The following is a 24,876-nucleotide window of genomic DNA, read 5'->3' on the forward strand; positions in this document are numbered from 1 at the left end:
AGATACTGTTTTTTACTTTACTTGGTAAAATTATATTATACTATAGTAATAATGCTATATAGTAGTATAATTACTATATAATATACGATAGGATACTACAGTATAATACATATTGTTGTATACTATACACATTTTCATGTAGGACATTATTATAAATAAATAAGACAATAATCAATTAAAAATTTGGTATAACAAGTAAAACAAACATTTTAAATAAATAGTGTCAAATGTACTACAAGTCATTTTAAAGCTTCAAATAGAGATCTAGGGCGTTTTGTCTTCTAGTGCTATTTTTAAATTCAAGAAGTAACTCAAAATAATACAGAATTTCTACAGAACCATAGGACTTTTAACATCATGACGTAATTTCCGGTATCATGGCTGCCAAAACATTGGCAAGTATTTGTCAACTTGATCCCAAACTGAGTTTAAAGGATCTGCTGTATTTTTGAGGTGCTGCTTCGTTTTATCGGATAAGTACGATCCGACTTGCTGCGTCGTGTCGCACAAACCCACGGTCGTCAGCAGCTGATAGATAGACGTAAACTTTTTTTTTTTGCAGATGAGAACTATGCAAATATCCCTTTGCGAATATCTGCGAAATCCCGTCGAGATCCCGTCTTGTCGTTTTCCACATGGAACAAACGCAGCTTATTATTAACCTGATGGTAGTTGACGCGGATGCTCAGTGATATTACAGATATCATGGCTTGCAATTCAGGCTCTGGTGCAAAAATGTCCAGTCCAAATGTCAGCGCGATGGCGGTGGATCAGAAGACGAGCCCGGTGTTGTTCGAGATTTACGGGGAGATCTGGAACGTGCAGGCTCGTTTGGGTCAAGGCGTGTCGGCCTCGGTGTATCAGGTCAGCTCGGGTCGGGCGAGCACTGCGGCGGTGAAAGAGTTTCAGTTGGACGCGCAGGGTGGAGATTATGGGTACCTGAAGGAAAGATCTGTGCTGGAGAGCATACAGGGACACAAAAATATTGGTAAGCACATTCATAGAGACAATAGAAGCGAATGTAGAAGAAATTATGAATTATTTATAAAACATGAAGGTAAATGTGCTGTTGGTTCAGTATTATAACATCTTTCACGTTTGCTGTTCTCTCTACAGTGACTCTCTATGGTGTGTTCACCAATCACAACCCATTTGGTGTGTCCACTCACTGTCTGTTGCTGGAGCTTTTGGATGTGAGTGTATCGGATTTACTGGTCAGGGCCAGTAATCAGGGTCACTCCATGTGGTTGATTCAACACTGTGCCCGTGATGTTTTGGAGGCCCTCAGCTTCCTGCACAGAGAAGGCTACGTGCATGCTGATCTCAAGCCCCGCAATGTTCTCTGGAGCGCTGATGATGAGTGTTTTAAGCTCATTGATTTTGGCCTTAGTTTCAAAGAGGGACACCAGGTGAGGAGCTAAGGCATGATATATTTTGTCATTTGCTGACAGAAATCATTTACTGTAACAGACTTAAGATTAGTTAGATGGTTGAGGTTCTTGTCTGTTCCTAATCCTTACAGGATGTGAAGTACATCCAAACAGATGGCTACAGGGCTCCTGAAGCTGAGCTGCAGAACTCATTGGCTAAAGCAGGTCTGGAGGGGGGTGCTGGGTGCACAACTGCTGTGGATCTATGGAGTCTGGGCATCCTTCTTTTGGAGATGTTCTCAGGAATCAAACTGAAAGAAACTCTGAAGTCTCAGGAATGGAAGGTCAGAAGTAGACAGAGCTAAAGTAGTTGTCAATACTGTATGAAGAGCTTACATGCAAAACCTGCATGTCTGACATGTTTTCTTGTAAATGAGGATTTTTTATTAAACTCTTAGGGGTGGTTTCCAGGACAGGAATTAGACTAGTCCTAGGATAAAAATAAATGTAAGAGCTGTCCAAACAGAAAAAAACTTGCACTGACATATCGTAAAATACATCAGTGCTCTTTGTTTTGCCTCAAAATGCACATAGGTAATGTTTTTAGTATGGTATGTTTGTTAAAACTAGTTATATTTCCTAATTAAACTAAGGCTTAGTCCTGGCTTAAGGTAATCTCTGTCTGGGAATCCAGCCCTTAATGGATTCTGCCAACATTGTGATTGTTTGACCTGCACTTCCCTCTAAAAAACATAAGGGGGAGCTGCAGCGCCTGTATTAACAAGACCGTATCAGATGGCACTCCTTAACTGAATGTAACGCGATACATTGCAAAGCTATTCAATTCAGAGAAAAAAACAGCATTAAAAGAAACTTTGATAATTAGTATGAACTGCCAGGTAAAACATACATTTCCAAAACAGCTATTCTAAATTTAGGGAATTGAAGTGTGCTATTCTTAAGTTTATGTAAGTAATAAATTTTTTTTGCAGCAAATACAGTTTGGATACTATTTATGGCCTGTTCTGTTATAGACGGTTTCACCAGTTACAAAAAAAACAAGCGGCTGTCGTAGTCCGCGCGTAATTTCCTGTAAACTCCGTTAAGAATAAATAACAACAAAGTTCTTTAAACGTAGTTTATTTATATAACAAGCAAAAAAACAACACATAGATTACCTAGGAAACCAAAACATTTGTTATTTTCGACGAGGCATTTGTTCAAGAGATCAGTTTAGCAAATAGTCAGACAATTAAAACATTGAAACCGGAAGTAAAGTTTGGATCCAGACGTGTATCGCGTCAGCGCATGTGCGTCCGATGAAACCGTCTATAGACAGTTTATTTTGATTGCATTTTTATTTTTAGTTATTTTCCACACACTTTATTGTGTTTATTTCTTATGAAGAATTTTCAGTTTTTTAAAAGAATTATTAATTAAATAATTACTTTTAAATATGTGTATTAAAATTTACTGCCAGGTAAACCTTGCAAAAGTTTTCATTTAAATAATCACATCAATGTGTGAAAATTATTTCATGAACAAACAAAAAATTAATGAGAATTAAATGTCAAAGCAATAAAAAACAGACAATTAATCGTCATAATCGTAAAAAATGGTTTAGACAGTTAACCGTCAGCCAAATTCCAGAATCGCGACATAAAAGCCCTATGTGTCGAAAGCCTTTGATGAATAGGTAACTTTGGGAAAAAATGCCGCTCCATCTGAAAGCATTAGTAAATCTGATGGCGACTTACTACTAATGAAGAAACCAGATTTACTGACAAGATGCATTTATCGTGCAGCCCTAATAACTAATGTTAAAATGAGAAGAAAATCAAAGATGAAACATTATGGAATCATTATGGAAAAAAAATATTTGCACCTTTAGTATTATTATTTTACACACATACCAATAATAATAATAATAATAATAATAATAAATAATAATAATTAATAAAACAATAATACTTTATAAAATGATAATAATAATAATAATAATAATAAAATTATATTAATTATTATGTCTAACAACAACAATTGTTTTTATAAGTGTAATTATAATATATGTATATATGTAGTTACTATTATTATTACCATTTGACTGATTTTATTTTATTAATCTACTACAGCTTTTATAAAAAATAATTACACAAAAATGACACATTAATTCGCCAAAGAATAAAAGGCACTGTTAGGGGTGGTTCACATTTTGCTTCTGCGCTCTAAGTGCACTCAAATTAAGAGTGATGCGATCACAACTAGCTCTTTTTCCAAAGGGCTTCAGCACTGCAGCCAGTTGAAAATACTTAAACTTTCCACAATGCCGCATTGGAAAGAGGAAGGAAAACGGCGCGGACACGTTTTCCGTGTGGTTTTAGACGCAAAATGTGAACCGGCCCATAAGGTGCCTTTCCACTGCACACAACATTTGGATGTGACTTTTACTTTTCGGGTGTGCCTCATACATCTTCAAAAGTGAAGCTGCTGGCTCTTTGATCGCCCCCTGGTGGCTGGCTGCAGTACAAGTCCTAAACCCCACCCTCTCCATGCAAATGCACGGGACATTAACTTAAAACATTTACACTTCGAATAATATTTTCTGGAAAATGTTTTTGGTCCTTAAGGTAGTTGTTATCACTCTGATATATGTTCAATTGTTAATTTTTTTATTTTAGCTAGTAATTTAATTCTATAAAAACGGGGCGTGTCATTATGATTGACATTTGTGATTGACAGCTTCTCTGAGTGGTCTCTCTATGCTTTGAGGAAAGATTGAAGATATAACTAACTACTAATTTTCCGATTTCTGTGTTATTTCACACTGACAAATTGAGTTGTATTTAACTTACCTTTTTTTAGCAAGCCAGTCAAATGAGACTTTAAGGGGCGTGGTTGAATTGGGCACGCGAGTGTTTAGGCGAAAGTTTGATACCGCGGCTCCACCTCCGGGCTCCACGGACGATTCCTTCTGCGCATGCCCTGGCTCCAAACTGACGTTTTTGCGTAACATGGCAGCGCCCTTCGTCGGACATTTTATGTTCAGTTCATTACAATGGAAGGAAGAGGCGCCACATTGTCCATCTTTTTTGTTACAGTGTATGGTCACAATTCATCAAAGTTGCTTAAGTTCAAATTTTTTTTGCATCCTAAGCTCATATTGGATCTGAAAATTTGACATACGCAATTTGACCCCACGCAGCCCCTGTGCGACTCTCCATAGAAAATAAATGACTTCACATTAATCAGCCATCGATCGTCGTGTGCATTGGAAAGTGGCTTTATGCTGAAAAATTGAGATGTCTTGTAAACATTTTTGAAATTAGATTATGACTCCCAGGTTCGAAATTAAATCATGATGTGATCTTATACCCCATGGCATTTTCCTTGACCTTTTCCTTGTATGCTAAAAATTTGTCTTTGATTTGTGTCTCTACAGGATAACAGTTTTGCAATAGTAGACCATATCTTCTCAAGCAATGCATTGGTTTACCCTGCTATTCCTGTCTATCATTTGAGGGATCTCATCAAAAGGTTTGGAAACACACTAAACAACGTATAAGCGTATAAGTCAACCAAACTTAATTGAGGTATTATGTGTCTTTACATTCCCAGTATGCTTCACAATGACCCTAAACTCCGAAGCACAGCTGATGCAGCACTGATTAACCCTTTCTTCAGCATTCCCTTTGGTTTGTACAACTTAACATCTCATTGTCTAAATGGCCTGCTGTTTGGAGTTAGACTTTAAGAAACTGCTTTGGGTTTTAGCACCTCATATCGAAGATCTGGTTCTCTTGCCTACACCTGTCCTCAGACTACTAAACGTAATAGATGACAGTCACCTTTATAACGAAGACGAGTATGAAGATATCGTAGAGGACATGAAAGAAGAATGCCAGAAGTACGGCACGGTCGTGTCGTTATTGATTCCGAAAGAAAATCCGGGAAAGGGTCAGGTGAGACCCATTCATTTATGATGGTGACTTTAAAGGGGTCATAGCGTGAAAATCTGACTTTTTCCATATTTTCTACAATTGGGTCCACAGTGCTTCTATTAACATATAAAAGGTGAAAAAGAACAACCCAGTAACTTAGTTTTGGTTTTGTGAGGTAGGTAGCAAGGCCAGTTATAATAATACCGCCCCCTTAATCTGCACTATACAACCATGGCGTTGCCATTTAGTGCAGAGAGAGAGAGAAAAAAATAATTGAAAGCACAATTGAGTTTCAATTGCAACAAACGACTATCATTGTGATCAGTGTTTGCATTTCATCAGCTCATTTGCATTTTAAAGGACACACCCCAAAATGGCACATTTTTGCTCACACCTACAAAATGGGAATTTTAAAATGCTATTATAAATTATCTGTGGGGTATTTTAAGACGAACCTTCACATAAGCACTCTGGGTAAATCAAAGATTTAATTTACATCTTTAAAAAAATCATATAATATGACCCCTTTAAAGTTTTTAAAGTAACACATGCTGTTTGTGCTTATCTCGTGTTTTTTGAGTACCTATAAAGTAGTATTACATTCTGCATATACCCAAAGAGTCTTTACTTTAATCAGATTTATAAAAGATAGAGCAGCTTTATCGATATTTTCGGAATAAATCCGAGCTCCTGGAGGTGTACCACATGCGGAGCAAGTCATAAGCAACCAACACACACAAAACATTATCCCACTTTTTCTGGATAACTTATGATTCAATATATGTCCATGTCGTTTACATTATATGCACGTACGCCAATTGCCAATAAAACAGACATTTGATGCAGTTTTACTTGCCACCCGGTTGCGACCGTCCCATTTCAACAAAATTAGAGCTGCCTAAAGATTAGTCGCAAGTTTTTGTTTACATATTAAATGTGTGTGTAATGTTTAAAATAATTATATATATTTAAATGCACACACATACATGCATATATTTAAGAAATATTTGCATGTGTATAAACATTTGTCTATTTCTATATAATTTATATCATATATAGATATAAATATTTATTATATCAATATATTTTTCCTTAAAAATATACATACATGTGTTTGTATTTATATATACATCATATTTGTTGATGTACTGTGTATAATAATTGTGTAAACAAAAACTTTTATTCTGCAAACGGAGAGTTGTGACTAATGATTAGGCGGCCCTAAACAAAATCCGGTTATAAACAAACACGTGCACAATTCCGCTACCCGAAATAAACAAACTACATCCATTGTTTACATAATGCTGGTTTCTTTGGAAAGCTAAACAAGCTTCAATTTCCTCACAAACAAACAACGCACTTCTGTGACGTTGATTTTGTGTCAGCTCTTGGTTGGTGTGTGCGTGCGCTATTACGGTTAAAGTGCCCATATAAGGACTTCCACTGTACTTCCTGTACTCAAATTGCCCATAAAATAAATAAAGCTTACGTTAGATTATTACGTATGACGTATTACGTTTTATGTCTGCAAAAAAATCCAGTCAGAATATGAAATAGCTTTAGACCCCCCCCCCCCCTTAATGTTGTGTAGTCAGTTCATTTATCTTCTGTTTGCAGGTGTTTGTGGAGTACGCAAATGCAGGAGACTCCAAAGAGGCTCAGAGACTGCTGACGGGCCGAACGTTTGACGGCAAGTTTGTGGTCGCTACGTTTTACCCACTGAGTGCCTATAAGAGGGGTTACTTATACCAAACTGTGCAGTGAAAATCTGCACCCAAAAAGTCACAGCTATAAAGCCCATGCCATGCATATCTGTTGGGCAACCTTTTAGATTTACTCGTGTCGCTAAGATCAACATTGTTGTGAATATAGGCACACACATGCAAATTTGGGTGTTACAAAGAGCTAAGTGTTGGTGCCTGCCTCCAAATAATAATAAGGCAAATGTATGTATCGTGTGAAAACCTGCTCGATATTCAATACTTATGCTTTCTTACTTTGTTGTTATTTTCGCAGTGGCATAATGCACTGCTTTGGTTTACACTGCCTTAATACCACGAAACACTTTAGAGACTAGGTTTACTTAGTTTTCAAATGTCTACAATTCCAAAATGTGTACTTTATGCAGCTTGTTTTTGTTGTTGTTGTGAGTTTTAGTCATGGTAGGTATTTCCAGTAATTATGCACATATATTTAAGCTACTGGGGAAATACACTGGCCTGCATGCACTGTGCCGTGGTTCGACTTGACCACGAGAGCTGTAGAACCACATTACGCCGAAGATAGAAGTCCGACAACGCTGTCTACTCTATATAGAGCACAACGTACGACAGAGCCTTGCGTTTTGGAAATTCTTTAGTGAATTTATTCAGGGTTGACTGGAATGGGACTCTGTGTCTAAAACAAAGCCACAATTTATGTCTCATTCTCATGTCTGTCAGAATCTTTCTGGAGATGTATTCTTTCATTTTAAACTTGAATCCCAAATATTATATACAATATTAGTTTAGCTTATTTTTCAGTTTGATTTATAATACGCACAACAAAAATCATATATATATTGTGCAAAACAGCGCAACCTTTCGAACTTTCATAGTGCACATTTGTGAAGGCTTGGGGGAATAATACTCTGTTACCTTTGAAAGACCTTAAAGGGATGGTTCACCCAAAAATGAAAATTCTGTCATCATTCTGTATGGATTTCCTTGTTCTGATGAACACGAAGGAGGATGTTTTGGGAAGTTTTTGTGGCCAAGCAGTTTGTGGACCCCATTTACTTCCATAGTATTTTTATTCCTACTGTGTAGGTAAATGGGGTCCGCGGATGGTTTGGTTGCAGACATTCCTCGGAGTGTCTTCCTTCGTGTTCATCAGAACATGGAAAGTTATACAGGTTTGTAACAACATGAGAGTGAGTAAATGATGACAGAGTTTTCATTTTTGGGTGAACTATCCCTTTAACGGTCTAATATATAACCCTAGTTAATATTATTTCAGAAAGACTCATATCTCTCGTCTTGTTAGCGTATCAGTTGAAGAGATAGTTCACCCAAAAGTAATACAAATTAATTTTTGTGTTTTGCTGAACACAAAGGAAGAAATTTGTAATCAAGCAGGAAACGAAAGCACCATTTACTACCATAGTAGAAAGGAAAAATCAGATGGAAGTCAATGGTGCTTAAAACAGTTTGGTTACAATTACATTACTCAAAATATCTTCCTTTTTTTGTACAGGTTTGAAACAGCATGAGATGAGTAAATGATGAAAGAATTTAAATTTTTGGGTGAACTATCCCTTTAATTGGGAAGATTATATTTTCTATATGATAATGATGAGTGATTTTAAAATCACAATGCTTTTCCTGTTGTGATGGCTGTATGCGTTCCTGGTTTTGGTGTGTTTGTGTCTGTTATTTGATTGCATGACATTTTGGGGTTTCTAAACTAGAGCTTTCTGACATGAGCAGTTATCCATGATAGGATTTTAGGATGGTTTGTAGTCTTCCAGATTCTTTTAAAACAAATTTTGAGTTTCTATCAAACTGCAAAGCCATTCTTTGCTCTGTCCGCATTTATTTTCAATTCAAAATGAATAGTGTACAAGGCAATGTGAGAAAAGAACAGGTTTACGTGAATGCAAAAAGAGTTTGAAACCTACATGTTGTGGCTAATAGTTGTTTTGTCTTTGTGAGCGTTGCCGTAAGGAAAAGACAATTTGCAAAATGCACGTTCTGAATGTGCCATTCCAGATCTATGACATTTACATTGCTCAAATTCTGCCTAGATGTGTGATTGATCAAAGCTTTATACACGTTTCTCTTTCTGTGTCTTTTACTTCAGTGGTGATTATATTTATGAGAGTTATGTAGATGCACAAGAAACCTTAAAATATGCTGACGATATGAATCTGTATGGCTGACAATGTGTGGCATTGTATTTTGGCTTGGAAAATCCAGTTATTAGAAGCGTTTGGATGTTAAAATGTAGTCATCTGTCATGTTAGATTTAGGGACAAACTTTCCAAACAAAGAGCTTGTTTGAGCTCAGATGAATGATTGATGATTATTAAGAAGATCTTATTAAAAAACATGAATAGGCTTGGACTACTGATGAATCACATTGCTGAGATAGAGAGTTTACAATAAGAAGTCTATTTTCATGTCTTTCTTACTTTTATGCCTCTTCCAGATTGAGCTGGAGAACACTTACTGTGAGCAAATCATTGACTTAAATAATGTTAAATAATAATTCTATACGTTCAATAATGATATACATTAGCACAATTCAAAAATGATATAAAATGATAGTCCCCACATTTATACACTGTCATTTTTCAGTTTAATCAACTTGAATTTATAATTCATTTTAGAGATGAATTAGCTTAAATTATTTTAACTTTATTTTTATAATTTGTAATTTCAAGTTGATTAAACTTAAAAGTTTTAAGTGCAACAAGGAATTTTAACAGTGTAAAACATTTAGAAAATATTAGGGATATTAGGATTGTCATTCCCACCCTCAATATAAATCTTAGAAATCATGTTACATAATAAATTTAAATAAGAACCATGATCGGATCAAAACTAGTAGAAATTGCTCTTTGTAAGTGCAGTTTCTATAAGAAAAAGATTTCAGTTGAACAAATTAGTCTGAAATTGATGAAATGCAAAGTTAAATGAAAAAAAAAACTATTACTACACTGTAAAAATTACTTTGCTGCCTTAAAATTGTTTGTTAAATCAACTCAGATTTAAAAGTCATGTCAACAGAGATGAGTTGTCACAACTTATAAAATATAGTTGAGAAAAGTCAACTTAATTTTATAAGTTATAACAACTCACCTGTAGTTATAACAACTCATCTCTAGTCAAGATAAATAACAGTAAGTTGAAATGACTTGTAAATCCGAAATTTTAAGGCAGCAAAGTATTTTTTACAATGTATTTTTAGGTTGAAGGCCTAAAGCATTTAAAATGAGCGATTCTTCCTCAAGCAAAATCATCAAAGCTGCTTAAATGTGACCCTTGACCACAAAAACAGTCTTATTTAGCATGGCTTAAGTAGTATTTGTAGCAAAAGCCAAAAATACATTGTATGGGACAAAATTATCAATTTTCCTTTTAGGACATTATGTAAAGATCATGTTTCATAAAGATATTATGAAATGTCCTACCGTAAATATATCAAAAATTAATTTTGTGAGTGGATGGAGTGCTAAGAACTTAATTTGTGCAACTTTAAAGGTGATTTTTTATATTTAGATTTGTGCACCCTCCGATTTCAGATTTTCAAATAGATATTTATCGGCCGATTTTTGATGAATTTGAAACCATCGGCATATCGGCAATAGCACGAGAAAGGCCGATACCGATTGTTTATTAATTAACTGCATAAAGAAATTCATTATATGTAAAAAATGAGTTAATGTTGTTAATAAAATAAATGCTGAATAGCAAAAACCACCTTTGAAGGTTGTCATGCTGTCTTATTATATTTGTTTTAGCTTAATTTGTGCCTCTCTTATTATGTTGGTCAGTTGAATGTTAATTAGATCCAATCCATGTTCAGTAAAAATAATTTGATGCAGAAATAAACTAGCTAATAGACCAACTGTATAGTATTGTATACAAGTGTTTAATATTAGCATCGGTATCGGCCAGAAGTTGTCTGTTTAAATCGGTATCGGCCAAAAAAATCCTATCGGTGCATCCCTAGGATAAACTTTCCAAAAATCGACCATTAGGATTTAGGTTTTGTGGTCCAGGGTCACAAATGTAGTCTTTATGTCTCTATTATACTTTCAGGGGTTTGGGTTAAAAAGCACAAATTAAAATGTTACAAAATTCAATAATTCCATATAGGACCAGAGATAGGTGGTCTGTCAGGGATCATTTCAGATTATCTACAATGCCGTCCATAAGTTTAGGGTCACTGACTGTTTCTTCATTGTTACATTTTTTTCTACTTTTTTAACTCTTTCCCCGCCACTGATGAGTTATCTCTTCAATTAAGAGAAAACATTTCCCTGCCATTGACGCTTCCCTGGCAAGTTTTTACGTTAATCTGTAATTCCGCTATTATATACTAGATGGCTCTCCTACTCAATTTATAAAAAACTGAAGCATAAACGATATGCATGCGGTTCACAACAGACCCGGAAGAGAAGACAATGCTGAATAAAGTCATAATTTTTGTTATTTTTGGACCAAAATGTATTTTCGATGCTTCAACAAATTCTAACTGACCCACTGATGTCACATGGACTACTTTGATGATGTTTTTATTACCTTTCTGGACATGGACAGTATACCGTACATAGATTTTCAATGGAGGGTCAGAAAGCTCTCGGACTAAATCTGAAACATCTTAAACTGTTTTCCAAAGATGAACGGAGGTCTTACAAGTTTGGAATGACATGAGGGTGAGTCAATAATGACATCATTTTCATTTTTGGGTGAACTATCCATTTAAGTAATAGTAAACTCATCAGTAATTAAGTTGACAGCTAAAGGATAACACAAATGTAATTAAACCTCACTCCCCGACCTCTAGTGACATACGCTAGAGGTCATGGCCTTTAGCCGCCTTGTTAGAGTGACCAACACCCATACCAGACCGGTCGCCCATTCGAGTCCCACTCGGGGCGGGTTCAAGACCGGTTACATGGAGAAATTATTTTGTGACAATAAAGTACAATAAATTGGGCTATTCGGCAACAATGTAGTTAACCGTATTTTTATCAACTGGCTTCTTGAATTACCATCCATCTTATTGCCTTTATTTAATAATTCTACAAAATTTTTGTTTACTAATGAAAGAAATTTACATTGTTGTGTATACGAAACTAAAGCTAAAGCCCGCAGATCAGAATTTTCTAAATAATTCGATTTCAGTCGAGTGATCCTAAACTTTTGAACGGCGGATATGCTTCAAACAGTCAGTAAATGCTAGACTGTAAGAAAAGTGCCAAAATCATTTCTTCATGAGTTTTCTATTTTTCCCACCAGCAACCCAAACTTTATGTCTCAAAAACTGACTGCTACAATGTGGCTGGCTTTTATCATGCTTGATAATCTGAAAAGGGTAAAAGAACAAGTTTGAACAAGCTTAAATAGTGATTTTTAAAAGATGTATATCAATCCTTACCACGAGTACATCCGAGTTTATGATCAGGAATATAAAAACTGAGCCAAACGATTCTTTAGCCTTATAGTTATAATAAAGATTTATCATTCCTTTATAACCTTCAGTGAAGATCCAGACATTGTTTAAAAATATATATCGACTGGTTTTGTTGATTTATTGGTTTTAATACTTCTAGACAAGCAATCATACATACCATCTATTTGACAGATTCCTTATGATATTTCAAGGAAAAGCCAAGATTTTTTGTGACACTCCAATCATGTAATAAGGAACTTATAGAGACAATAAATCATGAATGGGTATGAATCTATATGGGCTACAGCCTGAAGACTTTGCTTGTGGTGTTTTGAAATAAACACCAAACAATCAAGAATGCATCAGAAAGTTTGTTTGTAATTGTTCAATGAAGATTAAGAAGTTGCTATTGTATTTAATGCATGGTCAGTTTTGGTACGGAGTAAGTGATGAGTCAATATAACTGGGGACACTAGCACAGCAGATCTAAGTTACATGTTTATCTGCTGTTTGTTTGTTTGTAGCATTAAAACAATGCTGACACTGCCGAAGTATGCAGTGTGTAGTATGAAGCAATATATTTTTCACTATACACACGCACGCTCAAATCAGTTTGCAGGATGTGTTTACAGTACATTGTGGTACATGCATGCATTATGGTAGCCTAATATGGTGGATCGTGGGTTTATTTGAAAGCAGTAAGACGAAGAAAGCAGCCTTGAAATGCTTCATATTTTAAAAATCACCTTTATTTTTTATGCTGTCCGTATTGAGGCTGAAAATAGTGAGCTTTTACAGTAACACTGCCTTTTAAAATCATTATAAAGCTTTAGATTTCCCTTTGCACTCAGCTACCAGAAACAGACAAAATAATAGGTTTATAAAAATGGATAAAAACTTCCAGTGCTGTGTTATGTAAATGCAGTACTCACTTCGTAGGTGTACTTCATTACTTGTAGCAGTTGCTTGTAGCTTACACTTTGGCATTAATTCTGGCATTATGGCTTTTATTTTCTGTTTCTTGTTATGCCTGAGGCAAAGATGCAATTGGTTGCAAACATAAATTGTTATAAAGCTCTGCCTTAAACTCCTAAAACCATTTGAAACTTGAATTTAAACATTTTACAAAGTAGAAAAATCATCACCTGAAGACTGAAAGTGTGATGAATGTTAAATGTGTTTGTTAGATTAAGTGGAACGATGTGATGTTGTTGATCTTTTGTATAATGCAAGTTGAACAGATGCTTGTCCATTAAAGATTATGGAAGACTAATGCTGTGGATGGAATGGATGATGTTCATGTTTCTCAAAATAAATAGTTCATGCCATCACATTGTGTCTTTATTTAATGGTCTTAACTGAACCATGTGAATAAACATCCCCTTTTCTATATATGGGTGATTCTCACGAAACCATTGAAACACCACGGCACTAATGATTTTAGCTTTAAAATGTGTAATACAGTAACATTAAAAAGCATCAGAATAATCACAATACTGTGTTCTACCTTGCACAATGTGTGATTTCAACATAAGAATTTATAATTGTAAATTTTATCTCATTTTCTGCTGAAATTCTCATTACCGCAATGTGTCCGGCTGTGTTTGAACATGCGTTATGTTGTAATTTAATCAAATTAACACAAAAATATTAAGAAAAAAAATAAATGGATGTTTTGCTAGACTACTTTAGATGACAGAAAAAATATTTACAGAATATTCATGTATAATAATAATGCAGAAAAATTAGGAAAATGATGTGCCCATGCCTGATGTTCTCATCCTCCGCAACACTTTTTGAATACAGTTTAAGCACACATACAGAATTTTAATAAAGTTTGATTTTGAGTGACCAAGCACATGGACCAGTTACTTCAAGATGGCTACCAGGTAAGATCATTTTTTAGTTAATTTTAAATATTGTCTTGTCAGAATGCTTACACGACATCTTGATTATCATTACCGCAACAGATGCTTATTAAATGTTAATTTAATTAATAGAAGCATAATACTTTGATTTTAAATGCATGTGCAGAATCTCCAAATTATGTTCTTTCAGGTTTTTCATGTCATTTTGAAAATATGTCAGTGTTGATTATTTCTGACTGTTGCGGTAATGAGATTTTTTAGGACTAATTTTTAAAATTATGTTACAAAAAGTGTTAAATGATAAGTAAAAGTTTTTAAATTAATGTTCCCATTTACTCCAGACTTTGTTTTTCAATGTCTGGTGGGAAAAAAAGTAAATTTAAGCAATTTTTACATTTTCATGCTTGACATTTTTAAAACCAAGTTTTCGTGAGAATCACCCACATATATATATATGCTTATAATTATAAATGCTTCAAAGCTTTCTTGTATCATTTTAAATAAAAATGTCAAGAATCAACAGATTACTATTGACCACTAGATGGCAGCACCACCATTTATACCAGGGGTACCAATCTTTTTGTACCACAAAGGCTAAAACAATCTGAAGGGCTACTTTTTTGATTAAGTCTACTCCAAACTTTTTTGTTTTACTTAATTACATTGTATTTTGTTTGTTTTATCATTGTTTAAAATGTTTACATACATAATAAAAGCCAAGCTAATATAAAAAATATGTAATTAATAAATATTAAAATTGAGGCTATTAGTAGAACGTGCTTTGGCAGGCAACTCGCAGACTCTGTGTGGGCAACCTGGTGTCCGCGGGCACCACGTTGGAGACCACTGATTTACACTATAACACCCATTGCAACTCTGCTTGCATTAGTATTCCAGTTAACTTTCGCCAAACGCACGAGAAAATATGGATTTGGTACATAAATAAACTTTGTCAGTTACTTTATTAAAAAAGGTTACATATTGTTTATTGTTAAAGATTTATAGTGTGGGATATGTGGTGACTCATGCTTTTCTCAGTAGAAAAATTTTTACTACACTATACTGTACATAACACAATGCTTTTCCTAATGAAAAGTTGGCTTGTAAGAAAATGTATGGGTAATACATTTTTCTCATTTTAACAATAAGTTTATTACACTATAAGTGTCATTCAACTTATATGTAACTTATATAAAAAGACGTTTGGTCAGTTCCATGTGCTTCTTCATAGTCTCACAACCATGCAAGTTTTAAAGTCCCCATGAAATCACAATTTCAGCTTTTTGGCTTTTAGTAGGAGTCTGAAGGACCTCTAAACTACATAAGCTGAGTTAAGGGGGGCATTGGGGGCAGTGCCCCCCCAGAACAGAGTCAATTATGATGTTGTCTGAGATATTAATGAAACAGAATAATAATTTTTTGCCTAATCTTAATATTTTAATAGGTATACTCACTAACTAAAGACTGAAATCGTTTTAATTAATTTAACCTTTTGAATGGGGGGTGGTGAAAAGGTAATGTACACCTTCAAATTAATATAACTCTTGGCATTTTTTGGTCTAGGAGCCTAATTTTGGTCTTGTTTTAAAAAAAGACACTTTAGTGTTTTTTACGGAATTGTCTGGAGGTGAAAATATAATTTTTTTAGCAGTTTAATTTATTTGTAATAAATAAAAATGCAATAAAGTAGTATTTTTAATACATAAAATAATAAAAAACTGAGGTTTGTGTTGGTTTGCTGTGAGGTTTGCTGTATACTCTTGTCACAAATGAATAAATTACAGTTACTGCATTATTATTACTGCTAAAAGTTTTTGAAATACGAAAACTAAATTTTTAGACCTTTCCAACAATATATAGTTTGTCGTGATAGATTAACATTTACATGAAAAATATTGAAGTAAACTTAGGTTTTAGGTCACTTTAAGCTTTTTGGATATCTAAACTACATAGGCAGAGTTTGGGGGGGGGGGGCATGGGGGGCACTGCCCCCCAGAACAGAGCCAATTATGATGTTTGTCTGAGGTATTAATGAAATAGAATAATTTTTTTGTCTAATCTTCATATTTTAATAGGTATACTCACTTAATCAAGACTTAAATAGTTTTAATTCATTTAAACCATATTTAAAAACCATGAAGCCGCACTTTTGCTAATCTCAAAGTATTGCAGTAATCTTGTTTGCCGGTAGGTGCCCTCCCAAGCACAATCCCAAAATTCCACCTATGCTAAACTAGCGTGCTCAAAACAATGACAAAATTCCCAATTAGAGATATAAGCATTTAAAAGGTACAGTTTCTCAATTCTGCCAATACGAATCAATGATTTATGCAGGGGCGGACTTACCCATTAGGCAAAGGTCGGCAATTGCCTTGGGCCCCGCGTTACCAAGGGGCCCCAAAACGCAGGGGTGTACTTGGTGAACTGCCACTTTTTGCCCCTGCTTATCATCAAGATTTCCAGAAGACTATAATAATTTTGTTTAATTAGGAATTCTATTTAAACATCTTTTGTGTTTTTCAGTATATTCCCATAAAAGATTTGAACGTTATTATTACATCTGCACGAATCCGCCCCCCATTATAGTTTAGAGTGAATCATTCCATGCACCAGCGCATATGCGCGCGGCGCGTAGCTCAAATCAACAAAGCCAGCAAAGCTGCAGGCAGCAGCGAGTGAGTACATTAAAAGAACGAAGCTGCAAGGAAATAAACTAACAGTGAAACATTGCTACACCAATGGAGCAGAAAAGATGATTCGCACAAAAATGTAGCCAAAGTCTCCACTTTTCTCCACACAAACACCACACGGTCTGTGCTGCTCTCAGCAACCTCTTTTCCGTCAGACACCGCTCTCTCTTGGCCACGGACACTGATAGTGTGCTGGTGAGTATGCTCCGCAAATAATACAGGTTCTACAGTTTATATAATATTAGCGTGTAATCTCAGGTACAGTAGCCTTTAGGTAAGTTTTAGTCCGCTGAAATGTCTGCCCAGTGCCACTAAAGATTGTAATTCATTCCCCAATATGCACATTCGTGATCGCTTTAGTCTCATTTAAATCTCATATGAAAACTGTACCATGCATCGCCTTTGCCCTGTATTTCACTAGCGAATGTCAAAGTACATGATGTATACATTAACTGATAGATGACATCTGTATAGTTCATTCATATAAAAACTATTTACATAATGTAATGCAGAAGCAATACATGACGCTTTACCATCCACTGTATAAAGTCAAATTTCACCCCTTGTTTATCTTGTCTCGAGTTCTTAACACCTATGATTGCATTATTTTTAAACCATATTATGTTTCTTTTCGTATTATGTTCATTTGAATACAAAGTATTTTAATTTAAAATATATTGTGGATGTAATGTGGCATTAAATAAAAATATATTAAAGAAATTCAGTACACAAAGTAAAATAAAAAAGTACATAAATGTACACATCTTTTTTACCATGTAGTACTGTGGTTAATATAAAATCCAATCATAGTATTCAAACAATACTGTATGTATGTATATGTATGTACAGGAATACAAAACAGAATACAATTTTGGGTAGATAACTGTACCTTAAGGACCTACATTGTTAGAAAAAAGCAAAAATATGTACGCTAGCTGTTAGTGAGGCAGCACTCTTTAAAAAGGTAATTGTATGGACCATTAGGTACAGATGTAAACATTTAGTACCAATATGTACCTTTTGAGATACTAATATGTATTTTGGAGGTACTTATAAGCTCTCTTTGGTATATCTGAGGTAGTAAAATGAAATCCTCAGGTGCAAAGCTGTACTTTTTGAAAGGGTACAGGCCCAGTGACAGAAAAGGTACAGTTTTGTACCTTTATTTCTGACAGTGTGTGTGTATATATATATATATATATATATATATATATATATATATATATATATATATATATATATATATATATATATATATATATATATATATATACACACTGTATATATTAATCTCAACCTCATTGGGGGCTGAAACTTAGGTAACCTTGAGAAAAAAAGAGAGAGATAGCGATGAGAATGAGATAGAAAAATACAGTAAAGGGTGCATAGTTAGGGCCCCGACACACATGATTTTGCCTTGGGCCCCCAAATCACTAAATCCGCCCCTGGATTTATGACATCATACTGCACTTACACTTCTCATCAAACACTATTGGCTATTTCAAAAGGGGCGGGACCTCGCTAGCCCAGCCCTACTTCCTGTTTCTCTCACAGCAATTCCTAACTAGAATATTTTACAAGATGACACATTTGTAGATTATCATTCAGTGACATCCGGTTTCAGGGTTTATTTTTCAAAAATCATATGAATTCACGCAAAATGGCCACCTTATAAAATAGTTACATTTCCTGTGAGATCGGCTGCCCATTATAAGGCACTTCGGTGGGTCTTTAAGGTGCAACAATTTACTTGCATGCTAATTAAAGAGGCTTTGTACTGAGCTCTAATGTTAGGCAGTTTCCCAACATTGTTAACTGAATGAAGTACAAAAGTGGAGCCGTTTTAATGAGGGGTATTAATGAGTGCAGGATAAAAGCGCTTGTTCACATTCAAGCCAATGATATGTGGTGCTGACGCCTTGACTGCTGTACCGCTTTACAGCCTTCTTGAATGTTCAAAGATCCAAACATGGCTGCACAATCTTGTTGAGAGGATGCAGAACAGAAACCAGATTGAAGTTATTCAGGGGATGTTATGGTTATGGTTTAGGATTATTCCCTTCTGGATAGCTGCTTATCTGCATACTGACGTCACATGCATGCATTCATCCATCCAGAGGAGATGAGACTACACATGCTGAAGACACCCGTGTCTTATTGCACAATTAACACGTTCCCTTGAGATCCATGCAGGGGCGCACACAAACAAACAAACACAGTTTACGCCAACTTGTCACAGGATCATATCCTGGGGAATTCAACACTGTTGCCTATCAACAAGCAATGTATGTTGACACAGCAGGCAAAAGCAAGACTTGCCTAAACTGGACTGAACGTCCTTGAAAAAGTTACATTATTATCAGAACATTACCAAATGCAAAAATGTTATAGTAGTGTAGTGTTTTTTAAATCCTGCTGTTTCATGCACATTTTACAAGCTAAAAAATATTGGGTTGTTTTTAACCCAGGGCTGGGTAACTATTGGACAGAACACATTTCTGGGTTAAAATGACCCAAATAATGGGTTGTTTTTACCCAACTGCTGGTTTATTGTTAATCAACCATGTTGAAACAACAATAAAGATTCCTAAAAGGTTTTGGTCAGGATGTAGGGTTCCTCTAGAAGCCTTTAACATCCATCTGTTACACAAAAGGTTGTACATAAAGTTGCTGTAGACTATTTATGCCATTCCAGCATCTATGGCTGTATTCATGGTGAGAACCAGTTAATCTACACATAAATTAATCTATTCACAAGTTCGTGAATGTTAAGAATAATTTGTCATCTCCAGTTCACCTAACCTGCATGTCTTTGGACTGTGGGAGGAAGCCAGAGCACCTGGAGTAAAACCAATCTGACACAGAGACCTCCCAACCCAGCTGAGGCTCAACCCGGGGACCTTTTTGCTGAGAGGGAACAACGCTACCCACTGAGGTGCTGTGTCGCACATTACGTACTATTAAAATTTAGAACGAAATGCTCTGTTAAAGGGGACATTTCACAAGATTTTTTATGATGTTAAATAAATCTTTGGTGTCCCCAGAGTACATATGTGAAGTTCTCGCTCAAAATACCATATAGATGATTTATTATAGAATGTTAAAATGTACCAAAACTGAGTTACTGGGTTGATCTTTTTCAAATTTTCTAGAATCTAGGTTGATATAGGCACTGAGGACCCAATCAGATTTTATGATATGTCCCCTTTAAGCACCTGATTCTTCTATATCAACCTTTTTTTAAAAAAAAAAGGTGCACCATCAATATTACAGTTTTATTTTGCTTGACTGATGATAAAATGTGCTCTGGCAATGCATTAAAAATATATAAAATGTGCTTTGGCAATGCATTCAAAAAAAATAAAAATAAATAAATAAATATATATATATATATATATATACTGTGCAAAAGTCTCAGGCCACCACCACCAGACTTGTTGTTTTAGAAGTTTTAATGTCCATGTCTATTTATGTAGGCGTGCGTGTGTGTGTGTGTGTGTGTGTGTGTGTATATGTAGTTTGAGTGAATAAACTGTAAATTGCTTGGACTACATGGTCAAAAAATGGTCAAAATATGTACTCCAGCTGTCACTGCATGGGGCGTTACCCTTTCAAAAAGTTTAGCTTTGAACAGAAAGAGTGCATATAAGTAACTCAAAGGCACATATGTATACCAAATGTATGCATATCTGGGTCAGTGACAAAATGGTTTGGCATGATAAGAAATTCAAAATCTGTTGAAAAACTTGTTTTAAAAGCATGCATCAGGTTTATTTCAATGCACATTGTGTATTTATGTTAATTTTATGCAATAAAAAATTGCATTTGCATTATTTTTATGAAAATTAAGACTGATTGGACCTGAAAATGTCAAATGGTGTAACTGCCAATTGTGCCAAAGAATGAGAAATGTTTAGTGTTGGGCAACGATTAAAGGGGCCATGGCATAAAAAACTGACTTTTTCCATGTTTAAGTGCTACGATTGGGTCCCCAGTGCTTCTATCAACCTAGAAAATGTGAAAAAGAACAAACCAGTAACTTAGTTTAGTAAACCATTCTCTACAAGCACATGAAAAAATAGGTCGTTGAAATTTGGCTCTCCTTATGATGTCATAAGGAGCTCTTATTATAATAATACCACCCCTTAATCTGCACTATCCAACCACAGCACTGTCATTTAGTGCAGAGAGAAAGAGAGAGAGAAAATAACTGACAGCACAATTGTGTTTGAATTGCATCAAACCACCATCATTGTGATCAGTGTTTGCACATTATCCGCTCATTTGCATTTTTAAGGACACACCAAAAACGGCATATTTTTGCACACACCTACAAAGTGTCAATTTTAACATGCTATAATAAATTATTTATATGGTATTTTGAGCTAAAACTTCACATATGTGCTCTGGGGACACCAAAGATTTATTTGACATCTTAAAAAATTCTTGTGACATGGCCCCTTTAATCGCGATTAATCGCATACAAAATAAAAGTCTTTTTTGTATAATATATGTGTGTGTACTGTGTGTAATTATTATGTATATTTAACCACACAAACACATATTCATTTCAGATTTTTTATTTATATATTATTATTTTTTTATTTATATCTAATATAGAATATATAAAAATATAAATACACACACATATATATATATATATATATATATATATATATATATATATATATATATATATATATACACACATGTAAATGTTTCTTAAATGTGTGTGTGTGTGTATTTATATATACAATATTACAGCACACACTCATATATTATGCCAAAAATCACTTTTATTTAGTTTGCAATTAATCGTGATTAATCTTTGCCTAGCACTAGAAATATAAAATATATTTTATCCACCTTGATGGCATGTAAGCGTAATCATAAAAATTTCTAAATGTACGGTTTAATGCGTTTTTGTAATATTTGTCCTGACATGTTGAAAACAGCTCTGTTTTCTAATAACCTTTGACAAATGATGTAAAATGTATGTTAAAAAATAATATTACACTAAACTAGATGATTATATTTTATTCCACATTTTTTATGAATATATTTATATTTTCATAAAAAAAATAGTTACACCAATTGACACAGACCAGTTACACCACCACATTGACATTTTTGCAATTATACCCCAAATATTCTCCCAAAATTAAATGAAACCAGACATTTTAGACTTGTAAAAAAGAGAATGTCAGCAGGTAATCTGCTAATTTAATTTGAAATTTTAACTCTTTTACATTTAATTGAACCATATGGACACAAAATAATTAATGTCACGTCATTGACCCACATACTGGTACCTAACAGTAAATATTTGGACTTATATAAAGGTTACTGCCCTAGTGACAGGTTGGGTACATATTTTGACCATTTTTTCTAACAGTGTAGAGACGAGCCTGTTGTTATATTATTACCAAGGCCGCTGGTACCCCGCTGATGCCTGCCATTTCATTGTGATGGCGAACATAAAATAGGATTAAAAATAGTACAGTTATCCTTAGTCTCACTATCCTGCTATGTTGTTCCCCATAAGATTAAAACCCACTGAAAAAAAGCTTTTTACTGAACATTTAAACCAAAACACGCACATGTGCAGCAATATCACAATCGCTAAAAAAGAGAAATAATAATTCAGTCTGACTCATGCGTTCACATCCTGTTCTCTTTTGGAGGTCAGAATATCACTGATAGAAATCTGTGTGTGACCCAAACATCAATGATGGCTGTGATCACACACACAGATGGGAGGACGGCTGTAGCCACACGTCCTTAAGGCTGTCTTGGGACTGTTATTAGATTTGCTGTCTCCAGGTCTTAGGAACTTTTATCTATCTGTCAATTATCCGAAACAAGATCCATTCGGTGATCTAGGCCGTGCAGAGAGATCTCGTTCTTCTCATTTGTGGGAATCTAAACCATCCAAGCATGCATAAATGTTTGTGGTTTAACAAAAAATGATCAAAATATGAGCCGCAGCTGTCACTCTTTAAAATAGGTCCAAATATGTAACATAAGGTACAGATATGTTACATTTGATACCAATATGTACCTTTGAGATACTATTAGTATTATGTATCATGGGGACAGCTGGGGTGCATATTTTGACCATTGTTACTTATGGCTGTTGCAGATGTAATTTTCCGATTTCCACGATGCTTCATATTCCAAGATTTATTTAGTATGGCTGTAGAAAGACTTCGGTGACCTACTGTCTCCATAGTTACACAATAACAAACAAAACCGTGTAGATGTTCAGGGTTGCGCCTGCAGAGTCACCTCTTTAAACAGACAGTAACGCGAGTCTGCTCTTGCCAGGCGAATGAACAGGAGCTGGAATGTAAACAGGAGACAGATTTGTGAATGCACAGCATGTCATCTTGTGTAGCACCCAACTGGCGACTTGATTATTTTTCCCATTTCACATTATAACTCTTTTTGTTAAGCACTGGACATCTACAGTAGCTGAGTTATTAAATAAAGAGTCACGCAGGCTCTCTGTTGGACACCTGGGGGAACAGACCATGGTAAAGACGAGTACACTGGCGGTACTTTGGAGCATTAAAGGGACACTCCATGCATATTTTCCAGCTCCCCTAGAGTTAAACATTTGATTCTCACTGTTTTGGAATCCATTCAGATGATCTCCGGGTCTGGAGGTACCACTTTTAGCATAATTCATTGAATCTGATTCGACCATTAGCATCGCGCAAAAAAATAACCAAAGAGTTTTGATATTTTTCCTATTTAAAATAGTCCCCTGCCATTTAAAGTTACTAAGGGGACTATTTTCGGGCACTGCGTAATATCATTGCGCCTCCTGCAGCCATGTTACAGCAGCAAAGTCCTTGATTATTACGCCAGAAAGAGAGTATAGTTCCTAGCCATATCGGCCTAGAAAATCACAACTTTAAATATTCTGTCGGTCTTAGTACACGAGGTAACTACAGAAAAGTCAAGTTTTAAATAGGAAAAATATCCAAATTCTTTGTTTATTTTTTTATAGCGCGATGCTAATGGTCTAATCAGATTCAATGGATTGTGCTAAGCTATGCTAAAAGTGGTAGCGCCAGACCTGATGATCAGCTGAATGGATTCCAAAACGGTAAAAATAAAATGTTTAACTCTAGCGGAGCTGGAAAATTAGTATATTTTCAGAAAAAGTCGAGTGTTCCTTTAAGAACAACTGCAAACAACCTTAAAGGGATGTTGAACAGAATAAGTGACCAAAGATCTAAGTACATACACATCTTTAAAGACATTTTAACACAATTGTAGTGCGTAAATTATTCAGTCGAACATAAATGTTGCATTTTTAGGTCTGCTTCAGGGCAGACTTGTTTGAGATATAAAAGGTTAAATACTCCAGGGTAAATAGGACTGGGGAAAAAACAATCCTGCTGAAACCGAGATGTACTCTATAAGACAGAGAATGAATTGTGACACCACATTCTTCACATCCTGTAAGGAAAACTAACACTAAATTAAAGTACCACTTTCTCCTCTAAAAAATACACCTACATCAGCAGATATGTTCCTTGTGAAAAATGTCTTATTTAATCTAAACTCAGTTTAAATGATTCTTTAGACAACAAGATCAGTACACATACAGTCAAGTATACTGCAGACGTAAGTAAGCAATAAGGTACGAGAGGCTGTGCTGTATCGTAAATAAGTAACGGCTGAAGGGCGTTGTTAGGCACGAAGCGGAGTGCATGCAACCCCTTCAGCCGTTACTTATTCACGATACAGCACTTGCCTTGAGTACCTTATTGCTTTTATAAAACGGTTACTACACAATATTAAAGTAAAAAAAAATATTAGTGCAACTTTCATTAAG

The 24,876-nt window shown here is 35.0% G+C and overlaps 1 protein-coding gene across 1 annotated transcript; it reads left to right on the plus strand.

Moving 5' to 3' along the window:
• Positions 1-356: 356 nt before the first annotated feature.
• uhmk1 (U2AF homology motif (UHM) kinase 1) lies at positions 357-13,800 on the plus strand. The gene is made up of 7 exons (XM_055213964.2): positions 357-988; positions 1,117-1,409; positions 1,523-1,714; positions 4,810-4,904; positions 4,986-5,062; positions 5,142-5,329; positions 6,926-13,800. Exons 1-7 carry the CDS (start codon positions 682-684, stop codon positions 7,070-7,072), a joined length of 1,299 nt encoding a protein of 432 aa, XP_055069939.2. The 5' UTR covers positions 357-681; the 3' UTR covers positions 7,073-13,800.
• The last annotated feature ends 11,076 nt before the right edge of the window (positions 13,801-24,876 follow it).

Source organism: Misgurnus anguillicaudatus, chromosome 8 (genome assembly GCF_027580225.2).
Source record: "Misgurnus anguillicaudatus chromosome 8, ASM2758022v2, whole genome shotgun sequence".
NCBI classification, from domain to species: Eukaryota; Metazoa; Chordata; class Actinopteri; order Cypriniformes; family Cobitidae; genus Misgurnus; species Misgurnus anguillicaudatus.

Bases quoted from the DNA above. Each gene is read 5' to 3' on its own strand.
- uhmk1 (XM_055213964.2), top strand. From the start codon at position 682: ATGCTCAGTGATATTACAGATATCATGGCTTGCAATTCAGGCTCTGGT. The intron at 989-1,116 runs GTAAGCACATTC...TTCTCTCTACAG, and splicing joins ACAGGGACACAAAAATATTG to TGACTCTCTATGGTGTGTTC. The intron at 5,063-5,141 runs GTTTGTACAACT...TTTGGGTTTTAG, and splicing joins TTTCTTCAGCATTCCCTTTG to CACCTCATATCGAAGATCTG.